Source organism: Cololabis saira, chromosome 8, assembly GCF_033807715.1.
Source record: "Cololabis saira isolate AMF1-May2022 chromosome 8, fColSai1.1, whole genome shotgun sequence".
NCBI lineage: Eukaryota > Metazoa > Chordata > Actinopteri > Beloniformes > Belonidae > Cololabis > Cololabis saira.
Window position 1 is genome coordinate 37,723,360 of NC_084594.1, and position 24,396 is coordinate 37,747,755.

Here is a 24,396-nt window from a genome sequence, read left to right on the forward strand (position 1 = left end):
CCAAAAAGTGCGCCCACCCTTCATCTGATTGGTTCAGAGGGAAAAAACTTTGAGCCTCAAGCCCCATAATACGGTTTGACGTACATGAACGAAAATCGGTACACACCTGTATCATGTCGCAACTTAAAGAAAAGTCTCTTGGCGCCATGGCCGAAATTGAACAGGAAGTCGGCCATTTTGAATTAATTGTGTAATTTTGGCGCAATTAATGCCATTCCTTCGGCAATTAATACGGCCCGAACCGTAACGTGCATCCAGGTGACTTATACCTTAAAATGTGCGTCTCCATCTTGCGACTACGCGCATTACTTTTCTCTTTCAAAAGTGTTACCGTGGCGATGCTAGACGCCAAAAAGCGTGCCCCCTTAATCTGATTGGTCCATATTTGATAGTTCTCCAAAAGTCACCAAATTTTGCACGCAAGCCAGGCCTGGTGATAAATTTGATATTTCATGGTTTGCATTAATGGGCGTGGCAAAATGGCTCAACAGCACCCCCCGGAAAACTTTTCTCTGCCATAACTTTTGAATGGTTTGACATAAAGAGTCATGGGTGGTGTCATGGGACTCGGTATTGAGTCCTTGACCATAATTGGTGAAAATTAGCCCCGCCCCTTCTTTTGATTGGTTGTCCCTATTTCCTGCTATAACTTTTGAATGGTTTGACATGGAGAGTCGTGGGTGGTGTCATCAGACTCTGTATGGAGTCCTTGACCTTCATTGGCCTGAATTAGCCCCGCCCCTTCTTCTGATTGGTTGTCCCTTTTTTCTGCTATAACTTTTCAATGGTTTGACATAGGAAGTCGTGGGTGGTGTCATTTCTGATACTTATGGGGGGCGGTGGCCGTGAGTGCGAGGGCCCGTTCATCGCTGCTTGCAGCTTTAATTATTATTATTATTATTATTCTTATTCCGCACTTTTTTTCGTCCGTTAATACGGCCCGAACCGCAACGTGCACCCATGCATGGCATACATCGTTGGATGCGTCTCCATCGTGATTCGATGGGCATTACTTTTCTCCGTAATAGGGGTTACCGTGGCAACGCTAGTTGCCAAAAAGCAAAAAAAAAGGCGAAAATTCCCACGCTTATTGCTCGGCCGAACTTTATCGTAGAGACATCGTTCAAACTTTCAAACACTCGGCCCGATAGTCACTAAAGGACCATAAAACTTCATCATGCTACTTATCACGGTTTTTGCGATATTTAACTTTCAATTTAAAAAAAAAATCAATTTTATTTTGGACGCTTGTTGCTAGGCAACGGTTTATCGTACAGACATCATTACAACATTGACAAACCCGGGACGCTTTGTACTGCAACATATTTTAGTCTCGTCATGCTTGCTATTACGGTTTTTGAGATATTCCACATTGTTCATTTTGATGCTAACGGAACTTCGGATGCTTGTTGCGCGGCAACGCAGTATCGTAGAGACTTGGTTCCAACGTTAAAAGACTCAGCTTGATGTGGACTACAACATACTGAGGGCTCATTACGCTGTCGTTTACAGCTTTGGAGATATTGAAGCTAAATTGTCCCATTCTATCCTATGGGGCTTGTTACCATGGCAACAAAAACCTAATGCTGCTCGGACCGCAATGTGCACCCATGCATGGCATATATCGTTGGATGCGTCTCCATCGTGCCTCAATGGGCATTACTTTTCTCAGTCAAAAGTGTTACCGTGGCAACGCTAGATGCCAAAAAGCAAAAAAAAAGGCGAAAATTCAGACGCTTATTGCTCGGCCGGACTTTATCGTAGAGACATCGTTCAAACTTTCAAACACTCGGCCTGATTGGCACTAACGGACCCTAGAACCTCATTATGCCAACTTTTAAAGTTTTTGCGATATTGACCTTTCTTTTTTTTTTTAATTTCCGTTTGACTTTGGATGCTTGTTGCTAGGCAACAGATTATCGTAGAGACATGATACAAATGTTCCCCGACTCAGCAAGCTGTGATCTTCAACATATTCCAATTTCATGAAGCTGTGATTTAAGGAAGCTTTAATGTAAAATCCATGCCAAATGGCCCCATTCATTCGGATGGTTTTTTTTTTACCACGGTGGAAAAAAACCCTATCCGTTAACGTAGTCTGAACCGGAACGTGCACCCATGCACGGCATACACCGTTAGATGCTTCTCCATCGTGCCTCGATGGGCATTACTTTTCTCAGTCAAAAGCGTTACAGTGGGGACGCTAGACGGCAAAAAGCGCGCCCCATTAATAGCTATTGGGAGCACAGGAATGAATGCAATACAACCGTAAACACCTCAAACTGACATAGAACCGCCCCGAACACAAACACTACAGCCCTAAACCAAAGCGGCGAGAGGGGACGAATGGGCGGTAGGGCATGCCCATATCAAAATTTCCAGAAATTTTCTAGTTAGGGCCCGAGCACTTGCAGTGCGAAGGCCCTATTGTATTTGCAGGAATTTTTATTATTATTTTTCTTCTGACAAAGTGATGGCCTTTTTGGCCCCCTTAACATGCCCAAAAAGTCACCAAATTTTGCACCCAAGTCAGGCCTGGCGAAAAATTTGATATTTCATGGTTTGCATTAATGGGCGTGGCAAAATGGCTCAACAGCGCCCCCTTGAAAACTTTGTGCCTCAAGCCCCACGATACGGTTTGACGTACATGCACGAAAATCGGTACACACCTGTATCATGGGACAACTTAAAGAAAAGTCTCTTGCCGTCATGCCCGAAACCGAACAGGAAGTCGGCCATTTTGAATTAATCGTGTCATTTTGGCAAAATTCATGCCATTCCTTCGGCAGTTAATTCAGCCCGAACCGTAACGTGCACCCAGGTGTATTATACATCAAAATGTGCGTCTCCCTCCTGCGACCACACGCATTACTTTTCTCTTTCAAAAGCGTTACCGTGGCGACGCTAGACGCCAAAAAGCGCGCCCACCCTTCATCTGATTGGTTCAGACAGAAAAAACTTTGCGCCTCAAGCCCCATAATACGGTTTGATGTACATGAACGAAAATTGGTACACTCCTGTATCATGTCGCAACTAAAAGAAAAGTCTCTTGGCGCCATGGCCGAAACCGAACAGGAAGTCGGCCATTTTGAACATTCTGAATTAATTGCGTAATTTTGGAGCAATATATGCCATTCCTTCGAGAATTAATTCAGCCCGAACCGTATCGTGAACCCAGATGTGTTATACATCAAAATGTGCGTCTCCATCCTGCGACTACACGCATTACTTTTCTCTTTCAAAAGTGTTACCGTGGCGACGCTAGACGCCAAAAAGCGCGCCGCCCTTCATCTGATTGGTCCATATTTGATAGTTCCCCAAAAGGCACCAAATGTTGCACCCAAGCCAGGCCTGGCGAATAATTTGGTATTTAATGGTTTGCATTAATGGGCGTGGCAAAATGGCTCAACAGCGCCCCCTTGAAAACTTTGTGCCTCAAGCCCCACAATACGGTTAGACGTACATGCACGAAAATCGGTACACACCTGTATCATGGCGCAACTTAAACAAAAGTCTCTTGGGGTCATGCCCGAAACCGAACAGGATGTCGGCCATTTTGAATTAATCGTGTCATTTTGGCGAAATTTATGCCATCCCTTCTGCAGTTAATTCAGCCCGAACCGTATCGTGAACCCAGATGTGTTATACATCAAAATGTGCGTCTCCATCCTGCGACTACACGCTTTACTTTTCTCTTTCAAAAGTGTTACCGTGGCGAGGCTAGACGCCAACAAGCGCACCCCCTCTTCATCTGATTGGTCCATATTTGATAGTTCCCCAAAAGGCACCAAATTTGGCATGCAAGCCAGGCCTGGCGATACATTTGATATTTCATGGTTTGCATTAATGGGCGTGGCAAAATGGCTCAACAGCGCCCCCCGGAAAACTTTGTGCCTCAAGCCCCACAATACGGTTTGACGTACATGCACGAAAATCGCTACACACCTGTATTATGGAACAACTTAAAGAAAAGTCTCTTGGAGCCATGGCCGAAACCGAACAGGATGTCGGCCATTTTGAATAAATTGTGTCATTTTGGCGAAATTTATGCCATTCCTTCGGCAGTTAATTCAGCCCGAACCGTAACGTGCACCCAGGTGTGTTATACATCAAAATGTGCGTCTCCATCCTGCGACACCACGCATTACTTTTCTCTTTCAAAAGCGTTACCGTGGCGACGCTAGACGCCAACAAGTGCACCCCCCCTTCATCTGATTGGTCCATATTTGATAGTTCTCCAAAAGTCACCAAATTTTGCATTGCAAGCCAGGCCTGGTGATACATTTGATATTTCATGGTTTGCATTAATGGGCGTGGCCTAACGGCTCAACAACGCCCCCTAGAATACTTTTCTCTGCCATAACTTTTGAATGGTTCGACATAGGAAGTTGTGGGTGGTGTCATGGGACTCTGTAATGAGTCCTTAAGCTTCGTTGGCCTGAATTAGCCCCGCCCCTTCTTCTGATTGGTTGTCCCTTTTTTCTGCTATAACTTTTTAATTGTTTGACATAGGAAGTTGTGGGTGGTGTCATGGGACTCTGTAATGAGTCCTTAAGCTTCGCTGGCCTTAATTAGCCCCGCCCCTTTTTCTGATTGGTTGTCCCGATTTTCTGCTATAACTTTGGAATGGTTTGACATATAGAGTCGTGGGTGGTGGCATCAGATTCTTTATGGAGTCCTTGACCTCCATTGGCCTGAATTAGCCCCGCCCCTTCTTCTGATTGGTTGTCCCTTTTTTCTGCTATAACGTTTTAATGGTTTGACATAGGAAGTCGTGGGTGGTGTCATGGGACTCTGTAATGAGTTCTTAAGCTTCGTTGGACTTCATTAGCCCCGCCCCTTCTTGTGATTGGTTGTCCCGATTTTCTGCTATAACTTTTGAATGGTTTGACATAGAAAGTCGTGGGTGGTGTCATCAGATTCTGTATGGAGTCCTTGACCTTCATTGGCCTGAATTAGCCCCGCCCCTTCTTCTGATTGGTTGTCCCTTTTTTCTGCTATAACTTTTGAATGGTTTGACATAGGAAGTCGTGGGTGGTGTCATTTCTGATATGCTTATGGGGGGCGGTGGCCGTGAGTGCGAGGGCCCGTTCATCGCTGCTTGCAGCTTTAATTATTATTATTATTTTTCTTCTGACAAAGTGATGGCCCTTTTGCCCCCCTTAACATGCCCAAAAAGTCACCAAATTTTGCACCCAAGTCAGGCCTGGCGAAAAATTTGATATTTAATTGTTTGCATTAATGGGCGTGGTAAAATGGCTCAACAGCGCCCCCTTGAAAACTTTGTGCCTCAAGCCCCACGATACGGTTTGACGTACATGCACGAAAATCGGTACACACCTGTATCATGGGACAACTTAAACAAAAGTCTCTTGGCGACATGGCCGAAACCGAACAGGAAGTCGGCCATTTTGAATTAATCGTGTCATTTTGGCGAAATTTATGCCATTCCTTCGAAAGTTTATTCAGCCCGAACTGTAACGTGCCCCCAGGTGTGTTATACATCAAAATGTGCGTCTCCCTCCTGCGACCACACGCATTACTTTTCTCTTTCAAAAGCGTTACCGTGGCGACGCTAGACGCCAAAAAGCGCGCCCACCCTTCATCTCGTTGCTTCAGACAGAAAAAACTTTGAGCCTCAAGCCCCATAATACGGTTTGACGTACCTGAACGAAAATCGGTACACTCCTGTATCATGTCGCAACTAAAAGAAAAGTCTCTTGGCGCCATGGCCGAAACCGAACAGGAAGTCGGCCATTTTGAACATTCTGAATTAATTGCGTAATTTTGGAGCAATATATGCCATTCCTTCGAGAATTAATTCAGCCCGAACCGTATTGTGAACCCAGATGTGTTATACATCAAAATGTGCGTCTCCATCCTGCGACTACACGCATTACTTTTCTCTTTGAAAAGTGTTACCGTGGCGACGCTAGACGCCAACAAGCGCACCCCCCCTTCATCTGATTGGTCCATATTTGATAGTTCCCCAAAAGGCACCAAATTTGGCATGCAAGCCAGGCCTGGCGATAAATTTGATATTTCATGGTTTGCATTAATGGGCGTGGCAAAATGGCTCAACAGCGCCCCCCGGAAAACTTTGTGCCTCAAGCCCCACAATACGGTTTGACGTACATGCACGAAAATCGCTACACACCTGTATCATGGCACAACTTAAAGAAAAGTCTCTTGGAGCCATGGCCGAAACCGAACAGGATGTCGGCCATTTTGAATAAATTGTGTCATTTTGGCGAAATTTATGCCATTCCTTCGGCAGTTAATTCAGCCCGAACCGTAACGTGCACCCAGGTGTGTTATACATCAAAATGTGCGTCTACATCCTGCGACACCACGCATTACTTTTCTCTTTCAAAAGTGTTACCGTGGCGACGCTAGACGCCAAAAGGCGCGCCCCCCCTTCATGTGATTGGTCCATATTTGATAGTTCTCCAAAAGTCACCAAATTTTGCATGCAAGCCAGACTTGGTGATAACTTTGATATTTCATGGTTTGCATTAATGGGCGTGGCCTAACGGCTCAACAGCGCCCCCTAGAATACTTTTATCTGCCATAACTTTTGAATGGTTTGACATAGGAAGTCGTGGTTGGTGTCATGGGACTCTGTAATGAGTTCTTAAGCTTCGTTGGGCTTAATTAGCCCCGCCCCTTCTTCTGATTGGTTGTCCCGATTTTCTGCTATAACTTTGGAATGGTTTGACATAGGAAGTCGTAGGTGGTGTCAAGGGACTCTGCAATGAGTCCTTGAGCTTCTTTGGCCTGAATTAGCCCCGCCCCTTCTTCTGATTGGTTGTCCCTTTTTTATAATAAAATCGCCACGAGCCGCCAGTCGCTCTCGCGCTGATTCCCGCTTCCTGATTCAAACGTCTGCCGGCCCCGCCCCCCGACCAATCGGTGGCGAGTAGGGTGATGACGGCCCCGCCCCCCGACCAATCGGTGGCGAGTAGGGTGATGACGGCCCCGCCCCCCGACCAATCAGTGGCGAGTAGGGTGATGACGGCCCCGCCCCCCGACCAATCGGTGGCGAGTAGGGTGATGACGGCCCCGCCCCCCGACCAATCAGCTCCCTGTAATGTGGTGACGTCAGAAATATTCCCCGCTCAGCCCGGTTACAACCTTGGCAGAATGGTTACAGAAAAAGTAATAATTAAAATAGTAGGGTTTTACTAATATTTATAACTTACAAATATTTAAAAAAATTAGAAAAAACAGCTCCAGACTTACATTACTAAATATCGATATGTTGGTCTCGCATAAGTCAGTAGGTCAAATAGAAATGACAAGCTGAGTCTTAGCTCAGCCAGAGTGTTCCCGTCTTTGGAGTCAGAGATCAGAGTTCGATTCCCGCAGTATCCACACTTTTTTGTCAGCAATTTTTTTTTTTCTACATCAATATGTGCGTCCCTGTCCTGCAACGACGCACATTACTTTTCTCATTTAAAAGCGTTACCGCGGCAACGCTAGACACCAAAAAGTGCGCCCACCCTTCATCTGATTGGTTCAGAGGGAAAAAACTTTGAGCCTCAAGCCCCATAATACGGTTTGACGTACATGAACGAAAATCGGTACACACCTGTATCATGTCGCAACTTAAAGAAAAGTCTCTTGGCGCCATGGCCGAAATTGAACAGGAAGTCGGCCATTTTGAATTAATTGTGTAATTTTGGCGCAATTAATGCCATTCCTTCGGCAATTAATACGGCCCGAACCGTAACGTGCATCCAGGTGACTTATACCTTAAAATGTGCGTCTCCATCTTGCGACTACGCGCATTACTTTTCTCTTTCAAAAGTGTTACCGTGGCGATGCTAGACGCCAAAAAGCGTGCCCCCTTAATCTGATTGGTCCATATTTGATAGTTCTCCAAAAGTCACCAAATTTTGCACGCAAGCCAGGCCTGGTGATAAATTTGATATTTCATGGTTTGCATTAATGGGCGTGGCAAAATGGCTCAACAGCACCCCCCGGAAAACTTTTCTCTGCCATAACTTTTGAATGGTTTGACATAAAGAGTCATGGGTGGTGTCATGGGACTCGGTATTGAGTCCTTGACCATAATTGGTGAAAATTAGCCCCGCCCCTTCTTTTGATTGGTTGTCCCTATTTCCTGCTATAACTTTTGAATGGTTTGACATGGAGAGTCGTGGGTGGTGTCATCAGACTCTGTATGGAGTCCTTGACCTTCATTGGCCTGAATTAGCCCCGCCCCTTCTTCTGATTGGTTGTCCCTTTTTTCTGCTATAACTTTTCAATGGTTTGACATAGGAAGTCGTGGGTGGTGTCATTTCTGATACTTATGGGGGGCGGTGGCCGTGAGTGCGAGGGCCCGTTCATCGCTGCTTGCAGCTTTAATTATTATTATTATTATTATTCTTATTCCGCACTTTTTTTCGTCCGTTAATACGGCCCGAACCGCAACGTGCACCCATGCATGGCATACATCGTTGGATGCGTCTCCATCGTGATTCGATGGGCATTACTTTTCTCCGTAATAGGGGTTACCGTGGCAACGCTAGTTGCCAAAAAGCAAAAAAAAAGGCGAAAATTCCCACGCTTATTGCTCGGCCGAACTTTATCGTAGAGACATCGTTCAAACTTTCAAACACTCGGCCCGATAGTCACTAAAGGACCATAAAACTTCATCATGCTACTTATCACGGTTTTTGCGATATTTAACTTTCAATTTAAAAAAAAAATCAATTTTATTTTGGACGCTTGTTGCTAGGCAACGGTTTATCGTACAGACATCATTACAACATTGACAAACCCGGGACGCTTTGTACTGCAACATATTTTAGTCTCGTCATGCTTGCTATTACGGTTTTTGAGATATTCCACATTGTTCATTTTGATGCTAACGGAACTTCGGATGCTTGTTGCGCGGCAACGCAGTATCGTAGAGACTTGGTTCCAACGTTAAAAGACTCAGCTTGATGTGGACTACAACATACTGAGGGCTCATTACGCTGTCGTTTACAGCTTTGGAGATATTGAAGCTAAATTGTCCCATTCTATCCTATGGGGCTTGTTACCATGGCAACAAAAACCTAATGCTGCTCGGACCGCAATGTGCACCCATGCATGGCATATATCGTTGGATGCGTCTCCATCGTGCCTCAATGGGCATTACTTTTCTCAGTCAAAAGTGTTACCGTGGCAACGCTAGATGCCAAAAAGCAAAAAAAAAGGCGAAAATTCAGACGCTTATTGCTCGGCCGGACTTTATCGTAGAGACATCGTTCAAACTTTCAAACACTCGGCCTGATTGGCACTAACGGACCCTAGAACCTCATTATGCCAACTTTTAAAGTTTTTGCGATATTGACCTTTCTTTTTTTTTTTAATTTCCGTTTGACTTTGGATGCTTGTTGCTAGGCAACAGATTATCGTAGAGACATGATACAAATGTTCCCCGACTCAGCAAGCTGTGATCTTCAACATATTCCAATTTCATGAAGCTGTGATTTAAGGAAGCTTTAATGTAAAATCCATGCCAAATGGCCCCATTCATTCGGATGGTTTTTTTTTTACCACGGTGGAAAAAAACCCTATCCGTTAACGTAGTCTGAACCGGAACGTGCACCCATGCACGGCATACACCGTTAGATGCTTCTCCATCGTGCCTCGATGGGCATTACTTTTCTCAGTCAAAAGCGTTACAGTGGGGACGCTAGACGGCAAAAAGCGCGCCCCATTAATAGCTATTGGGAGCACAGGAATGAATGCAATACAACCGTAAACACCTCAAACTGACATAGAACCGCCCCGAACACAAACACTACAGCCCTAAACCAAAGCGGCGAGAGGGGACGAATGGGCGGTAGGGCATGCCCATATCAAAATTTCCAGAAATTTTCTAGTTAGGGCCCGAGCACTTGCAGTGCGAAGGCCCTATTGTATTTGCAGGAATTTTTATTATTATTTTTCTTCTGACAAAGTGATGGCCTTTTTGGCCCCCTTAACATGCCCAAAAAGTCACCAAATTTTGCACCCAAGTCAGGCCTGGCGAAAAATTTGATATTTCATGGTTTGCATTAATGGGCGTGGCAAAATGGCTCAACAGCGCCCCCTTGAAAACTTTGTGCCTCAAGCCCCACGATACGGTTTGACGTACATGCACGAAAATCGGTACACACCTGTATCATGGGACAACTTAAAGAAAAGTCTCTTGCCGTCATGCCCGAAACCGAACAGGAAGTCGGCCATTTTGAATTAATCGTGTCATTTTGGCAAAATTCATGCCATTCCTTCGGCAGTTAATTCAGCCCGAACCGTAACGTGCACCCAGGTGTATTATACATCAAAATGTGCGTCTCCCTCCTGCGACCACACGCATTACTTTTCTCTTTCAAAAGCGTTACCGTGGCGACGCTAGACGCCAAAAAGCGCGCCCACCCTTCACCTGATTGGTTCAGACAGAAAAATCTTTGCGCCTCAAGCCCCATAATACGGTTTGATGTACATGAACGAAAATTGGTACACTCCTGTATCATGTCGCAACTAAAAGAAAAGTCTCTTGGCGCCATGGCCGAAACCGAACAGGAAGTCGGCCATTTTGAACATTCTGAATTAATTGCGTAATTTTGGAGCAATATATGCCATTCCTTCGAGAGTTAATTCAGCCCGAACCGTATTGTGAACCCAGATGTGTTATACATCAAAATGTGCGTCTCCATCCTGCGACTACACGCATTACTTTTCTCTTTCAAAAGTGTTACCGTGGCGACGCTAGAAGCCAACAAGCGCACCCCCCCTTCATCTGATTGGTCCATATTTGATAGTTCCCCAAAAGGCACCAAATTTGGCATGCAAGCCAGGCCTGGCGATAAATTTGATATTTCATGGTTTGCATTAATGGGCGTGGCAAAATGGCTCAACAGCGCCCCCCGGAAAACTTTGTGCCTCAAGCCCCACAATACGGTTTGACGTACATGCACGAAAATCGCTACACACCTGTATCATGGCACAACTTAAAGAAAAGTCTCTTGGAGCCATGGCCGAAACCGAACAGGATGTCGGCCATTTTGAATAAATTGTGTCATTTTGGCGAAATTTATGCCATTCTTTCGGCAGTTAATTCAGCCCGAACCGTAACGTGCACCCAGGTGTGTTATACATCAAAATGTGCGTCTACATCCTGCGACTACACGCATTACTTTTCTCTTTCAAAAGTGTTACCGTGGCGACGCTAGACGCCAAAAGGCGCGCCCCCCCTTCATGTGATTGGTCCATATTTGATAGTTCTCCAAAAGTCACAAAATTTTGCATGCAAGCCAGACTTGGCGATAAATTTGATATTTCATGGTTTGCATTAATGGGCGTGGCCTAACGGCTCAACAGCGCCCCCTAGAATACTTTTATCTGCCATAACTTTTGAATGGTTTGACATAGGAAGTTGTGGGTGGTGTCATGGGACTCTGTAATGAGTCCTTAAGCTTCGTTGGCCTTAATTAGCCCCGCCCCTTCTTCTGATTGGTTGTCCCGATTTTCTGCTATAACATTGGAATGGTTTGACATAGAGAGTCGTGGGTGGTGTCATCAGATTCTTTATGGAGTCCTTGACCTTCATTGGCCTGAATTAGCCCCGCCCCTTTTTCTGATTGGTTGTCCCTTTTTTCTGCTATAACTTTTTAATGGTTTGACATAGGGAGTCGTGGGTGGTATCATGGGACTCTGTAAAGAGTTCTTAAGCTTCGTTGGCCTTAATTAGCCCCGCCCCTTCTTCTGATTGGTTGTCCCGATTTTCTGCTATAACATTTTAATTGTTTGACATAGGAAGTCGTGGGTGGTGTCATCAGATTCTGTATGGAGTCCTTGACCTTCATTGGCCTGAATTAGCCCCGCCCCTTCTTCTGATTGGTTGTCCCTTTTTTCTGCTATAACTTTTGAATGTTTTGACATAGGAAGTTGTGGGTGGTGTCATTTCTGATATGCTTAAGGGGGGCGGTGGCCGTGAGTGCGAGGGCCCGTTCATCGCTGCTTGCAGCTTTAATTATTATTATTATTATTTTCCTGACAAAGTGAAGGCCTTTTTGCCCCCCTTAACATGCCCAAAAAGTCACCAAATTTTGCACCCTAGTCAGGCCTGGCGAAAAATTTGATATTTAAAGGTTTGCATTAATGGGCGTGGCAAAATGGCTCAACAGCGCCCCCTTGAAAACTTTGTGCCTCAAGCCCCACGATACGGTTTGACGTACATGCACGAAAATCGGTACACACCTGTATCATGGGACAACTTAAACAAAAGTCTCTTGGGGTCATGCCCGAAACCGAACAGGATGTCGGCCATTTTGAATTAGTCGTGTCATTTTGGCTAAATTTATGCCATTCCTTCGAAAGTTAATTCAGCCCGAACCGTAACGTGCCCCCAAGTGTGTTATACATCAAAATGTGCGTCTCCATCCTGCGACAACACGCATTACTTTTTTCTTTCAAAAGCGTTACCGTGGCGGCGCTAGACGCCAAAAAGCGCGCCCACCCTTCATCTGATTGGTTCAACAGAAAAAACTTTGTGCCTCAAGCCCCATAATACGGTTTGACGTACATGAACAAAAATCGGTACACACCTGTATCATGTCGCAACTAAAAGAAAAGTCTCTTGGCGCCATGGCCGAAACCGACCAGGAAGTCGGCCATTTTGAACATTCTGAATTAATTGCGTAATTTTGGAGCAATATATGCCATTCCTTCGAGAGTTAATTCAGCCCGAACGGTATTGTGAACCCAGATGTGTTATACATCAAAATGTGCGTCTCCATCCTGCGACTACACGCATTACTTTTCTCTTTCGAAAGTGTTACCGTGGCGACGCTAGACGCCAACAAGCGCACCCCCCCTTCATCTGATTGGTCCATATTTGATAGTTCCCCAAAAGGCACCAAATTTGGCATGCAAGCCAGGCCTGGCGATAAATTTGATATTTCATGGTTTGCATTAATGGGCGTGGCAAAATGGCTCAACAGCGCCCCCCGGAAAACTTTGTGCCTCAAGCCCCACAATACGGTTTGACGTACATGCACGAAAATCGATACACACCTGTATCATGTCGCAACTTAAAGAAAAGCCTCTTGGAGCCATGGCCGAAACCGAACAGGAAGTCAGCCATTTTGAATTAATTGTGTAATTTTGGCGCAATTTATGCCATTCCTTCGGCAGTTAATTCAGCCCGAACCGTAACGTGCACCCAGGTGTGTTATACACCAAAATGTGCGTCTCCATCGTGCGACACCACGCATTACTTTTCTCTTTCAAAAGTGTTACCGTGGCGACGCTAGACGCGAAAAAGCGCACCCACCCTTCATCTGATTGGTCCATATTTGATAGTTCTCCAAAAGTCACCAAAATTTGCATGCAAGCCAGGCCTGGCGATAAATGTGATATTTCATGGTTTACATTAATGGGCGTGGCCTAACGGCTCAACAGCGCCCCCTAGAATACTTTTCTCTGCCATAACTTTTGAATGGTTTCACATAGAGAGTCGTGGGTGGTGTCATGGGACTCTTTAATGAGTCCTTAAGCTTCGTTGGCCTTAATTAGCCCCGCCCCTTCTTCTGATTGGTTGTCCCGATTTTCTGCTATAACTTTTGAATGGTTTGACATAGAGAGTCGTGTGTGGTGTCATCAGATTCATTATGGAGTCCTTGACCTTCATTGGCCTGAATTAGCCCCGCCCCTTCTTCTGATTGGTTGTCCTTTTTTTATAATAAAATTGTCGCGAGCCGCCAGTCGCTCTCGCGCTGACTCCCGCTTCCTGATTCAAACGTCTGCCGGCCCCGCCCCCTGACCAATCAGTGGCGAGTAGGGTGATGACGGCCCCGCCCCCCGACCAATCAGTGGCGAGTAGGGTGATGACGGCCCCGCCCCCCGACCAATCAGCTCCCTGTAATGTGGTGACTTCAGAAATATTCCCGGCTCAGCCCGGTTACAACCTTGGCAGAATGGTTACAGAAAAAGTAATAATTTAAATAGTAGGGTTTTACTAATATTTATAACTTACAAATATTTAAAAAATTAGGAAAAAAAAGTTCCAGAATTTTATCGCTATGTTGGTCTGTCCTAAGCCAGTAGGTCAAATAAAAGGAATAGCTGAGACTTAGCTCAGCCAGATTATTGTGGTCTTTGCTGCCAGAGGTTGAGAATTCAAGCCTGGCTTGATATGCCAAAATTTTTGTCAGCAATTTTTGTGTTTTTTTTACATCAAAATGTTCGTCTCTGTCCTGTGACGACGCACATTACTTTTCTCTTTCCCCTTCTTCTGATTGGTTGTCCCGATTTTCTGCCATAACTTTTGAATTTGAGTGGAGTTTGCGCGCGCAGCTCCTGCGGGGGGAGGGGCTGATGTTCAGCGCGGCCGCCATCTTGGTCGAGGCGCCGCATTGACTGCCTGAGAACGTCGGGCGTGGCCGCCATCTTGGATCGGTATCGCTTTAACTCTAGAGCGTTCACTTCTATTGTGGAAGGAGGTGTCTGCATAAGTAAAATAACTATAACTCACTTGATTTTCAACCGATTTTCACGCGGTTTGCTTTGTTACAAACGGCAGACATGTAGCTATGATACAGGATGCTTGATGTACGTTAAATATGCAAGCTTTCATGCTAAAATACGTTCTGCAGGTAGTCACACTTCAGGTATACACACACACACACACACACACATATATACAGAGGTGGAAAAAGTACAAAAATATTGTACTTAAGTAAAAGTACAAATTTTCTGCTTGAAAATTACTTAAGTAAAAGTAAAAAGTACCCATTAAAAAAATTACTTAAGTAAAAGTATAAAAGTACATCAACTTAAATATAATAAAGTACAAAAAGTACATGGGTTAAAATGTACTTAAGTACAAAAGTAAAAAGTACAAAGTACAAAGTACAAAATTCAAAGTACAAAATAATTTCAAAAGGATTGCAAAGAAATGAAGAATCCAAGAATTTGCTTACAACTCTAAATCAGGGGCGGATCTGTGGGTGGGCCTGGATGTGCACAGGCCCACCCAGATTGACAGCTTGCTCACCCATTAAGATTCATGGAAAAAATAAAAAAATATATATTTTTTTCATAATAATTCATGATCAGTTACCATTGTGTCTGCCTTAAAAGTGTAATTGCTATTCTATTTTCTTGAGAACATTTAAAATTTAAAATTTAAAAATATAAAAACGAACTTCCTCTCACACATGATTGACTGATGTTGGGCGTCATGTTTCAGTTCACGAGCGGGTCAGAAGGCGGGTCATTTAGGTAGACTACTGTTGCAGGTAGCTGAAATCGTTGAACAATGGTTAAACAGCTGTCTGTTCGAAACTACCCAACTCCACTTGCAAATCACCAACTTTATGAATGAACCTCATAAGCGAGTAATGGTTGCGACAGTCAGGTGAGCTGTGCTGTGCAATGAGCTGAATTTGTGTCCGGAGCGAGGTGTGAAGATTTATTTATGCTATTAAGTGAACAGAGAAAAAATGTCTCTCATTGTTTAATATCAGCAAAACAATAAAGCTTCAGCAAAGACATAAACTCGATCTCTTTTGTTCTCTCCCTCTTTTTTCCTTATCACGTTTTAAGGGCGAATTTTAACAGAACAGAGGTCTAATTGTGGAGTATACAGGACTACTGTATATCCTTTCATACCTGTAGATATGTATCTGACAGCAATCTGACTTAAGTACAAGTTGTACTATAATTTACAGATTATTTTACACAATATAGTTTGTACGCACATCTCAACTTTAAAAAAATCAGGCCCATCCAAATTTTTGCAGGCCCACCCATTAGCTACATTCTGGCTCCGCCACTGCTCTAAATAATGGTGATATTATTCTGACCCCTTTAGCGTTTGTTTCCATTACCCCTTTTTAATTTCTCCCTTTGCTCATCACTGCTGCTGTACCCCATTGGCCCCGCTGACAGGTCCACCCCCAGCCTGTATATGCAGTGACAACATTAAGCAACCCCAGCTGATAAAGGATGAGACTTTTAAATGCCAAAACCACCTTAGAAGGGGTGGAATCAAAGAATGGTGCGCATGGACACGCGTCGGCTGCCGCTCAAGGCTGATTTATGGTTCCGCGTTACACCAACGTACCCTACGGCGAGGCTCTGCGTCGATTTAACGCGGAACCATAATTCAGGCTTCAGTCCTCCTCGGTACTCGACGCGACGGCGGTTCCTCTGGCCTTCCGGCCCGCCTCTGCGGCGCAACTCTCCCGGGAGCTGCGGCTCCTTCTCTGTATATTCACACGCCCCCCTTCCTTCCCGTCCGCCTCATGGTTCCGCGTTAAATCGACGCACACCTTACGCCGTAGGCTACGGCGTACAGTGTGCGTCGCCGCGTACCCTACGCCGTAGCTCTGCGCCGGTGTAACGTGGAACCATAAATCAGCCCCCGCTGTGCTGTTCTTTAATTTGTAGCGAGTAACGACGTGTCCAATTTTAAATGTAGCGGATTAAAAGTACCATTATTTCCTTGAAAATGTAACGAAGTAAAAGTAAAAGTACAGAAAAATGAAAGTATCAATAAAAGTACAAATTCTCAAAAATCTTACTTAAGTAAAATAACGAAGTACTTGTAGTTCGTTACTTTACACCACTGCATATATATATATATATATATATATATATATATATATACACACACACACACACACACACACACACACACACACACACACACACACACACACACAATATACACAAAACAAAATACAGTATAGCATATTAATGAATGTATTAATATATTTGAATAACAGACATAACAAGCTTAAAAACAAAAAACATAACGGATGACAGCATACAATTGTCATAATGGAGAAAAAAAAGAAACATTTGGAAGGAGTGTGTGTGTGAGGAATTGTATATTAGTGTTATGAATTGAAATTATATAATAATGCAATCGCTATGATATATAATTTTACAATATAATACAGTCAAAAATATATGAAATGAAGCAACATACAATGCAATAATACAATATGCTATATTACTGGGTACGCTAATATGAAATAACAACATGTAATATAATATGGTATAATAGATTAATATAATATCATACATTCTGGACCATGAGATACAGCTGTACTGTATGATCGTCGTTCATTTGAGTGATCTGATTTTTTTTTTCATGGTTTGCATTAATGGGCGTGTCCTCACGGCTCAACAGCGCCCCTTAGAATACTTTTTTCTGCCATAACTTTTGAAAGGTTTGACATAGAGAGTCGTGGGTGGTGTCATGGGACTCGGCATTGAGTCCTTGACCATAATTGGTGACAATTAGCCCAGTCCCTTTTTCTGATTGGTTGTCCCTATTTTCTGCTATAACTTTTGAATGTTTTGACATAGAGAGTCGTGGGTGGTGTCATGGGACTCTGTAATGAGTCCTTGATCTTCTTTGCCCTGAATTAGCCCCGCCCCTTCTTCTGACTGGTCGTCCCTTTTTTCTGCTATAACTTTTGAATGGTTTGACATAGAGAGTCGTGGGTGGTGTCATTGGACGCTGTATTGAGTCCTTGACCTTCTTTGGCCTGAATTAGCCCCGCCCCTTCTTCTGATTGGTTGTCCCGATTTTCTACTATAACTTTTGAATGGTTTGACATAGAGAGTCGTGGGTGGTGTCATCAGATTCTGTATGGAGTCCTTGACCTTCATTGGCCTGAATTAGCCCCGCCCCTTCTTCTGATTGGTTGTCCCTTTTTTCTGCTATAACTTTTGAATGGTTTGACATATGAAGTCTTGGGTGGTGTCATTTCTGATATGCTTATGGGGGGCGGTGGCCGTGAGTGCGAGGGCCCGTTCATCGCTGCTTGCAGCTTTAATTTTCAAATTATTTTTGTCCGACAACAAACTTTTTGGTTTTTTAAATACCTACATGTTTCAGTGATTCCTTTCGCCTTCATCAGAGTCAGAGTATTTGTTAAATAGCTTACATATCAGGCCTTAAGTAACGATTACGAACAAGATTCCTTAAATGGTATTTAGACATCTTTTTTTTATGCATTAATTCATTTTTTCATTGATGATTCCATTACCTCTGTCAGGGTTTGACAATTCCCCCCAGTTTTTGAGTTTCAGTTCTGTCCCTCCTGTTTCCAATCTGCCCTGATTGTCTGCACCTGTGTCTCGTTAACCCCTGTGTATATCTGGTCTTGTCATTCCCCTTCTCCCTGTCGGTCCGTACTGTTTCTACCTCCATGTTTCCTGCCAAGTTTTTCCTCCAGTTTTTTGAATCCCTGTTTTGTGTTTTTGATCCTGCTAAGCAGCGCTTTGGTTTTTGGTTTCTTTAAAATAAACCCTGCTTTTTTTGCAACTCCTGCCTCCTGCTCTCCTGTGTTTGGGTCCTCAACAAACACCAACTGTGACAGAACACAGATATACACAGGGGATAACGAGACACAGGTGCAGACAATCAGGGCAGATTGGAAACAGGAGGGACAGAACTGAAACTCAAAAAACTGGGGGGAAGTGTCAAACCCTGACAACCTCAGGTTGCTCTTGATGCTAAATTTAGCTGTCTGGGCTACATCTGGATTTTAGCTAAATTCATTGTTGATGTGTGATGTAGTGCCATCAATAATACGCAGTTGCATATATATATATATATATATATATATATATATATATATATATATATATATAAAATCAATTGGTAACATTGTGATTGCTAGACTGGAGGCTTTATCTTGGAAATGAATACTAACAAATATGAGGTTTGTGTGTAGCTAAACCCTGCTGTGTTGGAAAATCAACACAAAGTTGTCCAGAAGTTATGAAAGACTTTCTTTCATGTTACAACATCAGTTTCAGTTTGGTTAGTTTTCAGAATCATCTAAATCAGCCAAAGTACCTTTTAACTTCCATCCCGGTCGTCCCTGGCAACAACTGCGTATTATTATTTTTGTTTTATTTTTTGTTGCACACATATTAATGGTTGATACCATGCCGGTAAAAACCTAAGGCATATATATGTGCATTATTACTATATATATATATATATATATATATATATATATATATATATATATATATATATATATATATATATATATATATATAAGCCGTATTAACCTCAAGGAGAAATTAGTCCCTGCTTTTAACCCATCACTAATTAATAATACAGCGCCCAGGGAGCAGTTAGGGTTAAGGGTCTTGCTCAGAAGCCCAAGCTGGTTCACCTCGGTTGCAATCTTGGGACTTTAACCTGGATCCTCCAGACCAGAGCCCAGCTCTAGGCTACTCTCGGTTTACTGCTCTGGGTTTTTAGAGTTGTTGCTTCTGAAGGTTCAGAGATTCCTTGAAGTGCTGCTTCCCTTCTCTGTATTTGACTTGTATCTGCTCACATTCATGTGATGGAGCTTCACTGGTTTGTGCTGCACACTAACACACTTTGACCTTGAACCCCGGCCCTCAGAGTTGTCAGGATACACTTCTGTTTATTCACAAAGTTAATAAACACAGGCCAAGAATTTCATATCACTGTGTGAGTGTGTGCAGTTGTCGGAAAGCTGTCGTGCATTCTCCTGTATTTGCTACAGACTGAAACTCATATAGGTTTCATTTGTTGTGACCTTGAAAAAAAAAAGACTGGGACTGTTATGTTCTCACAGCGCATAAATATATTGAGGATTTATTTTAGCAACTGTTGTTCAATCTTCTCTTTCAGACTTGGAAAACTTCAAGACTCACAGAAGAAGCTCCGTGTCAGTACGCGAAGGTCAAGGAGTGGTTCTGCTCTGCGGCTCGCCACCACATTCTGGAGGTAAAAGTCCTGATTTTACATGTTTGCTCAACACCACTCAACAGAGAAAAATAGAAAGGAAATATTTTCAAACTAAAACGTAAAGGATAAAAACATTAAAGTGGTGGTTTCAGAGGGGATTTTGTGATTAGAAGTGATTTGTGTTTGTGTGGGTTGTTGCTTTTCAAGGTTTCATGAGTTTCAAAGACGTACCAGGGCCTCAACGACAGGGCCTTATAATCTTTATGGACAGGATTTCTAGGCGTAGCCAGGGGCCGGAGGGGATCCGGTTAGGGAACCACAGGATTTCATCTCTGCTTTTGCAGATGATGTTGTCCTGTTGGCTTCATCAAACCGGGACCTTCAGCATGTGCTCAGGCAGTTTGAAGCCAGGTGCAAAGCATCAGGGATGAGAATCAGCACCTCCAAAACCGAGGCTATGGTTCTCCATCGGGAAAGGGTGGCGTGCCCTCTCTGGGTAGGTGGAGAAGTCTTGCCTCAGGTGGAGGAGTTCAAATATCTCAGGGTCTTGTTCACGAGTGAGGGAAAGATGGAGCGTGAGATTGACCGACGGATCGGTGCAGCGTCCGCAGTTATGCGGTCGGTGTACCGGACCGTTGTGGTGAAGAAAGAGCTAAGTCGAAAGGCAGTCGATTTACCAATCAATCTACGCTCCCACCCTCACCTATGGTCATGAACTTTGGGTAAAGACGAAAAGGACAAGATCGCGGATACAAGCGGCTGAGATGAATTTCCTCCGCAGGGTGGCTGGACGCTCCCTTAGAGATAGGGTGAGGAGTTCTGTCACCCGGGAGGAGCTCGGAGTCGAGCCGCTGCTCCTTCACATTGAGAGGAGTCAGCTGAGGTGGCTTGGACATCTGTATCTGATCCTCCTGGACGCTCCCCCTAGGGAGGTGTTCCAGGCATGTCCCTCCTCCCTAGGGAGGTGTTCCAGGCATGTCCCACCGGGAGGAGACCCCGGGGAAGACCCAGGACACGCTGGAGAGACTATGTCTCTCGGCTGGCCTGGGAACGTCTAGCACTCACCTGGAAGAACTGGAGGAAGTTTAGGGGGTGATAGAAGTCTGGGCATCTCTGCTAAGACTGCTGCCCCCGCGACCCGGTAACTGATATGAGGAAGAAAATGGATGGATGGATGGATGGATGGATGGATGGATGGATGGATGGATGGATGGATGGATGGATGGATGGATGGGCCTCAACAAGACTGCGTAGAACGGTCTCAAAGACAAACCAGGGCCTCAACAAGGCCACGTAGAACAATTTATACTTCTTTGGCTATATGGACAAACCTGAACTTGTTCTACTAGCCATTATCACATTTGGCTCTTTTTGTCAGATACATGAATCCATAAACAGATCATACACGATTTCTGTGTGGGATTTCAGAACTTTAATTATTAAAAGTAAAGAACACTACATTACATTACATTTAGCGGATGCTTTTATCCAGAGCGACTAACAACAGAGGAAAACGATGCAGCCACAGTAAACCTGACGCATCCTCTGTAAAAGTGGCGGTGCATTAATAGATTAGAATAGATTTAGTGATTGCAGTGATTTCGCAAATATTGCAGTAGTGATTGCAATATTTTTTTCCTTTGACAGGAAAAAAATAAAATCAGAAAGTTGACTTGCCATCTGCTGCTGTAGTGACTGTGAGATGTCTCGGTGACTCTTGCTGTGTGCAGTTGTGATCAGCCACCGCCGTGTCTTAGGAAGTGTGACAGCCTTGCTGTCAGGAGCTTAAAGCTTAATCTCCTTTGATTAGACCATTCTTCTTCATTTTCTGCCAGTTGAATTAAATTATTGTGCAGCTTACAGTATTTATCCATCAATGTTGGTTCTCAAGCAGAAGGCAGACACAGTTTTGAGTAAGGTAATGGTGAAAGTTATTTCATTCCTCTTCAAGAGGAGAGATTTGTATCAGTTTGGGTGAATATAGCGTAAAAGTAAGAGTGCTGGCTTTGTCTAACATCTATAGCCTATGAAATATTTAACCACCATCATCTTTTGTAATGTGACTTTTATCTGAGTGAAACTAAATACTTAATGTGGAGAGTGTATAGTTGTGGGAAGGATTTCATACAAATCCTTCACATTTGACATTATTGCACAAAATGGTAAATGTTCCACATTTACACGGCGTCTGCAGTGTGTTTGTCATCCACATACACACTTCTACGGTACTTCATAGAAGCATGATATATGCAGTGTTTTTTCCCTCTCTCTGTATAATCACATGCTAGTGGTCATACTGGGGGCACTGGGGTTGTTTAATGTCTTGCACAAGGACACGTTGACACTCTTGACTAGAAAATCACTATTCCATTTGAGCTCTACCCCTCCTCTGGCAGCATTAATCAGTCAACTGCTTCAAGCTGGTTCCAAAACTATTTCAAATAAAAATCCCTGACTAAACTAATATAGCTTAAACATACAGAGGGCATGACCTGTCCCTCTGTGCTTCATCTGTTTATCATTTTAATATGAACTTGTGCTTCTGTTCCTGAAGACGGTCTCTGGATGTAAAGCACTGCTGAATGAACTATGTTCTCGCATCAGTCACAGATAAAGTTTGCAATAAAAATGCAGTTTTGGATGCAGAACTTGCAGCTTTTCAGAGTTCACCTGCAGCAGTTAAATTCAAAGTTGCACTGATTACAAAAGGAGCTCATTATTACTCTAGCTACTATCTTGCTATTCCTGGTAGCATTTTTCTTTTTGGGTTAATCATTTAAGAAGCAAGACGTTTTTTCCCATCTGTGACTGACAATTATACTTCCGCTGTCATGAAAAACTGCGTTATGTAGTCTAAAAACTGAGGTTATGACATGGAAGTAGACCCTAAAAAAGCAATTTTTAAGGGAATCACAGAGTCAGGTTTTCTTTTATATATATAAAGACAGAAATACTCACAATATAAATGTCAGACGAATTGGATGTATTGGGAGTATGTTGAATAAAAGAGAACATAGCACCCCTCTGAACTAATACGTTATGGATGCAGCTTTTGTCTTTATTACGGCATAAAGTTATTGTGAAAGAGTCTGTACTAACTTCACATATCTGGACTTTAGAAGTTTATCCTACTTTCATACCAGTATTATTTTTTAAGTTATTTTAAACTGTGAAGGACTCTGCTGTGTACGGCTCATTTTGGGTCATCTCACAGGTTTTTGATGGGACTGCAATCTGGGCCGCGACTGACTTTTATTTTCCACTTGACCATGTCTTTTGCTGCGTGCGTTGGGTCATTGTTGGGTTGGAATGGCAAGCTTTTCACAGAAGACTGAAGGTTTTGCACCAAAACTCCCTGCTGGCATAATGCTCCTTAGATTATGCTCTGTATTCTCTCCATGCCTAACCATCCATGTGTCAACCATCATCCATTATTCCCTCCATCCATCCCTCCATCCATCTACTCACCCATCCATCATCCACTTATCCATCCATCATCCACCTATCGTCCATCCATTATCCACTCATCCATCCACTCATCCATCCATCCATCCATCATTCACTCATTCATCCACTCATCCATCCATCCTCCATCCATCCTCCATCCATCCATCCATTCATCCATCCATCCATCCATCATTCACTCATTCATCCACTCATCCATCCATCCATCCATCCATCCATCCTCCATCCATCCATCCATTCATCCATCCATCCATCCATCATTCACTCATTCATCCACTCATCCATCCATCCTCCATCCATCCATCCATCCATCCATCCATCCATCCATCCATCTATCCATCATCCACTCATCCATCCATCTTCTACACCTGAGCCTGCTCCAGCTCCTTCAGGTAAAATGTTTTTAATTTAACAGATACAAATGTAGCTGACCAAATACGTTTTTTGTTTATTTTAATATTTGATTAAATATAAAATGTTTTGAAACCTAAGAAGTATTTAAAGTGACTTGCCACTTGCGTATATTTGTCGTCTGTTTCTGCTAGCTTAAAATGTTCATGGTAAACTAAGCTAATTTAGCCGTAGCAGGTAGCGCTGGTGTTGTCAATATTATATCTATATAAAACAATGGACATGAAAAGAAATAATGTCATGTAGTATGTGTTTCCCCTTCTGCACACAATAAAGTTGACCGTGCTGCTTCTGAATCAAAAGTGAATCAGCAAGTATAAAAAAACAGAAAAAGTCAAAAACTTCTGAAAAATCCTTTCATATTCGTGTCTATTGTCTTGCTGGAACTGGCAACTGCAACAGCTGCTTTGATTACATTTCCCCAGCTGACAGATACCTAACTCTGCCGTGTTGGAAACGCTGCCTGCTTGGACTGATTGTGGCCTAATTGTGTGACACTTGTATCGTATTACTACTACATTACTACTGATGTAATTCTGGAAAGTCTGAGAAGAATCTTGACTTTCTTGTTTGTTTGTTCTTTTTTTCATTTTCATGTCAGTTCCTATTCCCTTAACCGTGAAAAGTTGCCTCGCTGACACTTTTCATATCTAGCAATTTGTGCTGGAGTTATCCAATTAGGGTTTGGTTTTTAAAACCAACAGGGACACAATACAAATATGCCAGACATCCTCGGGCCCATAAAAAGCCCCCTCAAGATACTTTACAGCTCACTAATAAACAAAGCC

The 24,396-nt window shown here is 43.5% G+C and overlaps 1 protein-coding gene across 4 annotated transcripts in view; it reads left to right on the forward strand.

Moving 5' to 3' along the window:
- LOC133448934 (contactin-4-like) overlaps nucleotides 1–24,396 on the forward strand; it is a 242,039-nt gene that overhangs the window by 103,991 nt on the left and 113,652 nt on the right. For all 4 annotated transcript variants that reach the window (XM_061727954.1, XM_061727956.1, XM_061727955.1 and 1 more), the window contains one exon: nucleotides 19,676–19,771. In XM_061727954.1, coding sequence (XP_061583938.1) covers nucleotides 19,676–19,771 — 96 coding nt within the window. The remainder of the gene's footprint in view (nucleotides 1–19,675; nucleotides 19,772–24,396) is intronic.